Raw genomic sequence first — 10,460 nt, 5'->3', positions numbered from 1 at the left:
CTATGGGAAAAATCAATTAGCGCCTACTTTACTGAGTTTATCAAGGATTAAAGCTACTGAGTAATGAAAGCTAGGCGTTCTGCTTTTATGAGGAGTAATATTTTGAGTAGCATGGATGCGGTAGGTAAATATAGAGGCGAAATAAGTTAGTTATATTAAATTTAAGAAAATAAAGAGTCGTGAGGGGAAGATGGAAGTTTTTGCGATCTCTGTCTTAAAATTCACTATTCAAATAAAATAAGGAATATTTTAAAGAAAAAGCTAATTAAAGCTTTTTAAAGAAGCTGATCCATACTCCGTACTTAGTTTTTCTCTCTGACGTCAGGATTTTTTTAAAAGGACTTTGAAATTTAAAAAATATTAAAAAAAATTATTTAAAAAATTCGGTTTAATGTAGGATATAAATAAGGGTAGGTTAGGTTAGGTTAGGTTAAAGTGGCTGCCAGTGACCCCACTAGCACACATAGGCCCTAGGTTGTGGGCCCGTTGTGATACCACACGGATCGTTAGAACCCTCCTACTCAAACCATCGTGTGGATTTTGCGAAACCCAGAAGTTGCCGTATGCCTACTTCGGCTATGTCGGTTAGGTCCTCAAAGAATCCTGAACCCATGAACTTTTGTCTTCTTCTACAAAGTGCGGGGCACTCGCATAACAGGTGCCGCAAGGTTTCTGGCTCTTCCTCATTTCTGCAGCTTCTGCAGAAGTCGTTATGGGGGATCCCTAACCTCTCCGCGTGCCCCCCGATAGCAACATGGCCTGTTAGCAGACCCACAGCTGCGGCTAGGTCTCCTTTGCTCAGCATGAGGAGATCCTTCGACCGCTTTTTGTCCCATTTAGGCCATGTAAGCTTCGTGTTGTTGCAAGTGGTGAGGCTATCCCACCTGTCCCTTGCTAGTTTAAGAGACAGATCCCTTAGAATGAGCTTGCAGGTAGCGAGCGGCATGCCTAATCCCTTCCAGGCCTGCGAAAGTGGAGCGGATGTGCCCTCTCTTGCAAGTTCGTCCGCCTTTTCGTTGCCTGGTATGTTCCGGTGCCCCGGAACCCATACCAAGTGAAGAGCAGACTGCACAGCCATCTCGTTTAGAGATCTGCGACAGTCCGCTACGGTTTTTGAACTGCATGTGACCGAGTCGAGCGCTTTGAGTGCGGCCTGACTGTCTGAGTAGATGAAGATATCGTTATAAATGACTTCTCTTGTACGTAGGTGTTCAACCGCTTCCTGTATGGCAGCGACCTCAGCTTGAAAGACGCTGCAGTGGTTGGGTAAGCGAAAACATATTTCCAGCCCCAGTCGGGCCGAGAAGACCCCCCCTCCTACCTTGCCGTCTAGCTTAGAGCCATCGGTGTAGAGGTGGAGTGATCCATTGTCATCGGGAGCCCCTCCTGACCAGAATTTTCTATCTGGAATGGAAATCCTATACCTCTTTGTGAAGTTCAACCTTGGTGCACAGTAATCCGTGTCCGGTATATTTACGTCCTTTAAGATTGCGGTGTGGCCTTCCTGAGTGTCCCTCCAGCCTGGTAGTTCCCTCAACCTCAAGGCGGCACACCCCGCTGATTGCTTTCCAACAATTTCAATTGGTAAAATATCGAGGAGCACGCACATAGCCTCCGATGGAGTTGTGCGCAGGGCCCCACAGATGCAGAGCATCGCAGTTCTTTGCACCTTTTGGAGTGCTTCAGTTGTAGATTTCCTGTTGAGACTTGGCCACCATACCAAGACCCCATATAATAGAATCGGCCTAACAACTACCGTGTATAACCAATACATGATGCTAGGGGACAGCCCCCAGCTACGCCCAATCGCTCCCTTGCAGCTGTAGAGGGCTACCGTCGCTTTTTTAACACGCTCTTGTATATTTTGCGCCCAGTTAAGCTTTTTGTCCAGGACTACGCCTAGATATTTTGCAGACTCCCCTAGCTTCAGAATCTTATTGCCTATGGCAGGGAGCTGAAGTGAGGGGATTTTGTACTTCCTGGTAAAGAGCACCAGGTCCGTTTTTTCTGGGTTAACACCCAGACCTTTTTCCTTGGTCCATCTCTCGATTAACCTTAGTCTGTCCTGCATAATGTCACAAAGAGTTTGTGGAAATTTTCCACTCACAACCACCGCAAGGTCGTCAGCATACGCTATGACCTTGGAGCCTCCCCCCCCTTCCAGGGTCTGCAATAATTCATTAATCGCCATGACCCAAAGAAGGGGGGAGAGGACCCCACCCTGCGGGGTTCCCCTGCAAACGTATCTGTCCAGCGACACGCCCGCCAGTTCCGCCCGCACGACCCTGCCAACTAGCAGCTGTCGTATAAGCGACACCAGCCGTGAGTCGATGTCCAGACCAGTTAGAGCTGATGTGATTGCTTCAGGTGTGATGTTGTTGAAAGCACCCTCAATGTCTAAGAATGCTATCAAGGTGTATTCCTTTATCGCAAGGGATTTCTCAATATGCGACACGATTTCGTGTAGCGCTGTTTCGGTGGACTTCCCCTTCATATAGGCATGCTGCGAAGCCATAAGCTTGTCTGCAACCGATTCCCTAAGAAAGGATTCAATCAGTCGCTCCAATATCTTGAGCTGGAAGGATGATAGACTGATAGGTCTAAAATCCTTGGCGCGAGTATGGGATGTTTTTCCCGCTTTAGGAATGAAGACAACCTTTGACCTTTGCCAGGTCTCCGGAATGTAGTTGAGAGTGAGGACTCCCTTAAAAATAACATACAGCCATTTTGAGCTTAGCTCCATAGATTGCTGTAGCTGAATCGGTGTAACACCATCTGGACCCGCAGATTTGTAAGGCTTGAAGGACCCTATTGCCCACATCAGTTTTTCTTTGGTGATGAGGTCTACCGTAACCGGTTGACCTCTATTTCTTATTGGCCCGTTCAGTGGCTGCTCGGTGGCGCCTGGAAAGTGCGTGCTCAGAAGATGGTCCAGGGATTCCTCCCCAGTTTCCGTCCACGCTCCGTCGGATCTTAGCAAGCATCCCGGGGCGATACGAGGTGAACTAGAGAGAACCTTCCTGAGCCTAGAACCTTCTGATACGGATTCCATACCACTGCAAAAGTTCCTCCATGAGGATCTCTTGCTCTTCCTTAGTAGTTTCTTGTAATCTTTCAAGTTTAACTTATAGATTTCCCATTGCGTATCGCCTCCCGAGGATTTTGCGAGATTGAAGGCTCTACGACAATTTTTGCGGGCCTCGTCAATCTCTGTACTCCACCAAGGTGGTTTCTTTTTGCCTCTCGGCTTTACCATGGGGCAGGCCTGATCCAGAGCCTTGCCACATGCCGCAGTAAAGCGATTTGCCAGCCTATCTAGGTCCCTAGAGTTTCCTGGAATTGCTAGTGTGGTTCTTGAGAGCCGTTTGTCAAGCTCTCTTCTGTACTTATGCCAGTCGGCTTTCCTTAGATTTCTTTTGGCAGGTACCTTGGACGGGACCCCGTCTAAGTCGAATTGGATGAAGCGATGATCAGAGAAGGAATGCTCATCAAGCACCCTCCAGTTCCTGATCATGACCTCCGCATCTTCTGAGACGAGGGTAACATCCAGGACCTCTCTTCTGCTCTTCGTTATGAAGGTAGGCTCGCTACCCCTATTACTTATAACTAAGTTAGATTTTAGTATGAATTCAAAGAGTGACTCACCCCGTTCATTGATGTCTCCACTTCCCCATGTGCTATGGTGTGCATTTGCATCACCTCCTAGAATCAGGGCCCCGTCCCAGCGCTCCACTAAATGTTCGACCGGTAGGGTTGGAACAGGCCTGTCATGTGCCAGATACATCGAGGCAAGCCTTATTTGTTGTCCGTTCGCCTCCAGACTGATGGTGGTGGTGTCCTCGTCACTGAACTGAGGAAGAAACAATATTTTTAGTTTGGTACTAACAAGGATGCAGGCCCTTGGTTTACCTATGGTAGCTCCACTTATCAAAGTGTGCTCTGCCGACTTCAGCCCGCATATTCCATGCCCTATCACCCAAGGCTCCTGGATGAGGGCGATGTCTGCTGCCCCCTTGGAGAGCTGGAGCAGCAGTGCAGCCGACGCTGCTTTGCTGTGGTGGAGATTAATCTGGAGGACGCGAACCATCTTGGCCGCACCTTCCCACCCCCTCCACCACTGTTGAGTTCGCCTCGTCGTCATCTGACATCAGCTCCTCTTCTGTGTATTGCCGGAAGATATGGTCGACTCCCAGAGAGGATGTAGATGAGGCGTATCCACCAGCCAGGTCATCCATCGGATTGGCCTGGTTGGATTCCTCGTCCACCTCATCCTCGCTGTTGTCTGCTTCCGGCTCAACTTCGTTGCCTCTTGCTGCGTTCACGTCGTTCGTGTACACCCTTATCTTTGCGGTGTCGAAACCGTAATTGATGACGCCCCCAGTCTTTTCGAGGAGTGGCAACGACTCCTTATTTAGCAAAAGGACCGCCTGACGAGTCGCCTTTGTGCTGTGCTCTAGCCGCACCACCTTCCAATTCTGAGAGGGTAACTCGGGATTAAAGAGCCTTATAATCTCAAGCACTCTCTCTGGTTCGGTCGGTTTGGCCGGTATCCATGCCCTTGCTCTGGGCCTGGATGGGATGTCCTTGAAGTCCACAGCCCGTAGCATCGCTCCGGGGTAGACCTCTCCCAGCATGGCCATCGCCTTCTTGTACATGCCCGCCGACCTTTCATCGTCGCACGCGACGATCTGGACGTTGCCTTGGAACCAACCTGCGTCCCGGCATATCGGAGGTGGTCCGGGGTGCTCCCGAAGCACGCTGACGCAGATGTTCGCCAATTCCGCCTTAACCCATTTCCAATGAGCTCTCAGTGCCAATTCGTCTTCCTGGTTCTCATCGAGCACACCCAGGAGGATCCGATTTTTGGCTACCTCAGCAAAGGTGGGGCCTTGCGTCCTGGCTCTTTTCGACTTATTTTGCGCAACCTCCATCGATCTATTGCGCTTTTCCGCAGCTGGTGGCTCTCCGAGCACCGGCAGCTGATAGTCGGGCACTATCGTCATTGCCCACGCTATCTCCGACCGGATCTCTTCCACGTGACAGGGCAGCGCCCTGCTACATAGGTCCGGGGTTAATGCGGATCTCTTCAAGATCCTCATGGCAGCCTTCCTGTGCTTGGCAATGGCTGCGCTTGGTGGTGGCCTGTCATCAGGCCTTGTAAATGCTGTAGGAGTAGGGGGAGGCGGGGCCCGCGCATCAGCTCTGGCGCCCCCTGGGGCTGCAAGCTGCAAGCCAGGTTTGCCTTCACTGGTGCCGGGAAAATCCCGTTTCGGTTCCCCCACCCTCTTCCTTTCCGCTTTTGTGGATACGCCTGACCCCGGCATCGCCAGAGGCTTACGTACCCCACTAGTGCTGGCCACGTCGTGGCTAGTAGAGGGACCCTGCATCGCATGGGCCCCATGGTGTCTGGGCAACTGCCCTTCCGACTTTTTATGAGTGCCGGTCTCAATTTCCGTTGTTGTTGATTTTGGTTTGTTCTTTAATTCGCTCATATTCCCACGAGTTGCGGAGAAAGGGTTCGTCGGCCCCGGGCAGAGATCCGCAGTACCCAGGGTAAGGCCATCGAATGCAACCGGGTGCGGCCTGGTTCCCAGAGGGCTCCGTTAGCGACTGGGCTATTTAGGGGCTCCCAGCCAGGCTGATCCTCAGTACGGTACGCGTAACGCCTTGATCCAGCCCCTACCTCCAGACCACGATCAAAGACCATTTCCGTATGGCATAGCGATGAAAACGCATAAGCACACAGCACTGATCCCTGATCTTAGCTGGACACCCTCCCGACATCGCACGGGATTGCTCTGTAGTGCCCATTTCCAGCCGGCACCCTCGCGGAGGGTTCAGTCCGAGGATTTTTCGAGGGTATCATATAAAAGAAAAAATTCTGTACAATAATAATGGAATAAATATTTTGGTACATAAGGATGAGCGGGTATCGAAAATGTCCTTAGAAATGTTGTGCCTAAATATCCTTGAAAATTTGCAATATTATTATTTTTTTGTTATTGTTTGAGGACTAATATACGCACGACCTACTCATCGAATTTTGTCCTGCAAACTTTATTAAATCAACAAGATAAAATTTATTAAAAGCGCATTTTCAATATTTGATCGTCCCTGTAAACCAAAAAACCTTCTTGATTATAAATTCTAAAGAATTTTATCTCTCATTTGGTATCCATATTGTTATTCTACATTGCACTGATTTTTTTAAATAATTTTTTAATTAATCATATCTTTAAAATTTCAAAGTTTTTTGAAAAAAAAAATCCTGACGTCATGACGCGTCAGAGTGAAAAATTCGAAAAGCAATTTTACTATATTGGGCCTACAGTTTCGTGAATATTTCGATTATTTCGTTTGCTTAGAAATTTGTATTCTTTACTGCCTAAACCAGGTACATTTTCCAGGATATCCACTTACAACTCGTGAACCCCCATATTTTTTTTCGCGCCAACGTGGCCCCCCGTTCAGTTTCCGGCGGACCCCTGGGGACCACTTTGGGAGTCGCCGGATTAGACCATGGAGCTTTTAAAATTAGGCGTTGGTATGTTTCCAAACCTAACGCTAATCCAAAATCGGCTGCGTCGGCAAATAATTTGGAAAATCGCGATTTTTGAGCTATACGTCCCATCCCACATATGATTTATGTAGGGTTTCATTAAAAATTCCTCTAATTACATATATGGCTTTATTTACAACATATGTATATAATTATTTGGGAAATTTTCTCGAAGTCCTTACATAGAAATTTATATCCAAGATGGCGAATTAAGAACTAGTTCGGAACTATAGAAACTACCTTTACATAGATATGTGTTTGGCGGCTTTTTTTTTGTTCAAATAGGCTTTCATTCTGCACTTTGCAGATGCTTTTTCGATATAGTTTGGTAATACAAAACAAACATTTGTTTTAACATTTTAACATCTTGGGACCGTCTGGAATCTAGCAAATAACAGCGAGCACCTCTGCAAACTCAGCTATGAACCCAAAGACATTGAAAAAATTATGATACTTTTTTCGTCTGTCGATTTTGGAACTGGTTGGGAACTACAGAATTTAGGACTAGTTCGGAACTATCGAAAAATGGATACAGCGGTGGGCAATTGACACTTAATAGGGCGTCTAAATGTTAAATTCGAAAGTTGCTAGCATGCAAAAAAACAAATTCTAACGTGCATCAGTCATGGTTCTAAATTCTCTAGTACAGAACCAGTTCGGCACTAGTGCATTTCCCGACAGGGTGTTTCCAACTGACTTGTACATTTAAATTCAATAATGTCCTTTACGATGTTGTCAGTTATTGCCTCTTACAGCAAGTGTCCTCCTATGGAACATTCTGCTGGCCCAAATGCATTTCGAGTATTCCTGATTACAGGCGCCAATTTTTATATGACTTTCGAATTTTTACTACGCTTGTAAAAGCTTAATTCATAACTGGTATTATAACGTCAAATTAGTTATTACTAATTACTTCAGCAAATAGAAACAGACCTTCTGTTTTGGCACCAATGATGATGTACTTTTCATCCGCGAGTATCTTAAACTAAACTGTATTAAATTATCTAAAAAAAAATGCCATCACTGAATGCGGAGTTCACAAAAAAAATAAAACGTTTCGTGATCCCTAGACTTCAGTTAAAAGAAAGTAGTGCAAGTATTAAATATGCACTGTATTCTATTTATTCAGCTGATGATGTATTATTTTTTTTAACTGCGTAAAGACAAATAGAGATTTTTTTATGTCTGAATTAAGAAAAGAGAAATGAAAGAGTAACATAAGAGGGAGACGAAAAGTCAAAGGATACTATAAAAAGGCTGTCATTTTGTTGCACCGAAGTTCCTGTCCTCGTCGTCGTCGTCGTCGTCGGCGGCACTGGCGGCTGCCAAAGGCGGTCATGTCAGATATACAAAGTGTTGAAAAATGATGCCTTGCAGTGTTGGGAGACGAATGACCCATACAGGGAAGTAAAGTGGGTTCCTTGTAAGCGATGAAGAAAGTAGTACAATTGCAGTTGACTTTTTCACTTTTTATGCATTTATATAAATAAAGTGGATACAATGCTATTGGCGACTGCTAGTCAAACAAATTAAGTATGCAACATTTTAAAGCAAAAACTAGACTGCTAGTGAGTATGAATAAGTATACGGATAAATTATAATGCTATGTAGATACATATGTTCATATGTATATCAATAAAGCATGGAAATGAAAACGAATGCATTCTATACTTTTAGCCAGAGTTTTCAGAAGAATGACTAAATTGAAAAGACAAACCCCACCTTATTTCACAATACATTTTTAATTCTTCTGAATGAAAATGTTCCATAGAGCTTGAAATCCGTTGATGGTGGAGCTTAAATATCCATGCGAGAAAAGTAAATTCGGAGTTTTAGTGCCCTCATCCCCTGGGATTGTTCTATGTATATCGAAAATATATACCCGTACTTTTCACATACAAAAATATTTAGAGGTCACTCAAAGCGCTCAACGTTTCCCATGTATTTTATAAAAGAAAAACCTTTTTTTCATAGAAACGGTATAGGTTCCTTGAAAATCAATATTTTTTCAATCAAGTTTTTCATTATATGTTTCTTTTCAGTTAACTTGAATTGGGTATTATCTAATCTATATATATAATACGCGAAGGCATTTTTTGTTCAGGATAAAAGACCGTTCGCTCGATTTTCAAAACTGGGGCGTCAGATTAAAGCGTTTGGCCTGTTGGTGTGCAAACTGGTTTTATTTTTTGGAAAAGAGTTGCCACCTGTTGAACAATTAAATTCAAATTATTTTAAAAACAATGCCATCATATCCGCGCCGTTCGTTCGATTTTCCAAAATGAGGTGTCAAATTAAAAGGCTTGGACTGTATGTGCAATGAGGTTTTACTTGTTTGAAAAGAGTTGCAACGTTTTAAAAAGCTATATTAAAATTATTAAAAACGAAATAAATAAATTCTTATAAAATGGGTATCCACCGAAATGGTTTTGAAAAGCTTTGTTTCTTAGCTGAACTATAGGAGGGTTGCCACCTGTTTAAAAAATCATATTAGGTGAGCAAAATATGTATCACCATGTGGGTACCAAATGAAAGGGGTTTCAGATAGTAGTAGTTTGAAAATGTTTTGAAGAGGGTTGCCACCTGCTTGAAATGTCGAATTTAGTTCACTTATACACAAGTTATATGAAACATCAAAATATGGATGTCGAAAGGAGTGTTAAAAAATCTTTAGTTTGCATGCCAGAATATTTTTGAGGTGTTGAAAGAGGGTTGCCACTTGTTTAAAAAGTTAAATTCAAATTATTTAATAAGTTTAATGAATTATTAAAATATAGGTATCTGTCGAAAGGGGTTTGAAAAACTTTTATTTCTGAACTGTACTTAGCGAGGTTGCCACATGTTTAAAAAATTAAATTCCGCTTGATTCGTCAGATAATTAAAATATGTATCGCAATGTCAGGCGAAGGAGAATTAACAAGGATTAAGTTTGAAAACACTTTTAAAGAGGGCTGCCACCTGTTTGAAAGGTCTAACTCAATTAACTAATACAAAAAGTATATGAAATATAAAAAACCGCTGTAAAACGAAATAAAGTTGAGAAATCTTTGGTTTGACCATTTAGAATGTTTGAAAATGGTTGCAACATGTTTAAAAAGATATATTCAAATCATTCATTTATTTAGGAGGGTTGCCATTTGTTCGAACAATCAAATTCAAATTAATTTTTCAGTTTATTGAAATACATGTGTAGCACAATGTCAGACGAAAGAGATTTAACAAGATTTTAATTTGGGAATACTTTTGAAAGGGAGTTTCAAGAATGACAGGTCAAATTAAAGACTTTATCTTTAGATGTGAGGTAAAGTATTTATTTTTTTTCAATTAAGAACTTTTTTCATCGGTATAGGGTGATTTGAAATTTGATGAAACTTAAAACATTTATTATGTCAGACTGCTATTCACTGGCACTCGGATCTCTTATAACTCTGACTAACATTTGGAATATTTTTTTAAGTTTCGAAATTAAGTTTTCGGCGTAGAGTAACTTAAATAAAAAAAAGTTTTGGGCGTTTTAACGCCATGCGGGTTCACTAGTTAACTATAAAATACATGGGCAAATTTGAGTGACCTCTAAATAGTTTTTGATTTAAAAACAAAAGAGATTTTTTTATATAGAAAAAAAACCAAGGGCTGATAGCATTAAAATTCCGACTTTACTTTCTTTGTATCAGCCTAGTCGAGACTCAATCACTTTGGACTGGAAATATTCCGGGAAAAGAAGTATCGATCTATGTATATAAGGGACGAGTGGACAGCACAATGGTGTAACATGCCTTGCTAAATAAACCATTAGTTAATCAGAACTTTGTCCTTACTTTTTAATTAAAGTCTCTGTTTAATTAGATTATATAAAAGCGAGAATTATAACTCACTGAAAAAATATATTTCAATTGTAAAA

At 43.0% G+C, this 10,460-nt stretch overlaps 1 protein-coding gene across 1 annotated transcript; it reads right to left on the bottom strand.

The window, feature by feature from the left end:
- Positions 1–3,804: 3,804 nt before the first annotated feature.
- Positions 3,805–5,843, bottom strand: LOC118735700. Its single transcript, XM_036465621.1, has 2 exons — positions 3,910–5,843; positions 3,805–3,850 (listed from the first exon to the last, which is right to left on the bottom strand). Exon 1 carries the CDS (start codon positions 5,490–5,492, stop codon positions 4,065–4,067), a length of 1,428 nt encoding a protein of 475 aa, XP_036321514.1. The 5' UTR covers positions 5,493–5,843; the 3' UTR covers positions 3,805–3,850; positions 3,910–4,064.
- Positions 5,844–10,460: the final 4,617 nt, after the last annotated feature.

Source organism: Rhagoletis pomonella, unplaced genomic scaffold (assembly GCF_013731165.1).
Source record: "Rhagoletis pomonella isolate Grant_MI unplaced genomic scaffold, Rhpom_1.0 Rhpom_scaffold_00003, whole genome shotgun sequence".
In the NCBI taxonomy this organism is placed as follows: Eukaryota; Metazoa; Arthropoda; class Insecta; order Diptera; family Tephritidae; genus Rhagoletis; species Rhagoletis pomonella.
The sequence above is the reverse complement of the archived record's forward strand: the minus strand, read 5'-3'. Positions and strand labels throughout refer to the sequence as shown.

Coding starts and splice junctions, on each gene's coding strand:
- LOC118735700 (XM_036465621.1), bottom strand. CDS start 5,492: ATGAGCGAATTAAAGAACAAACCAAAATCAACAACAACGGAAATTGAG.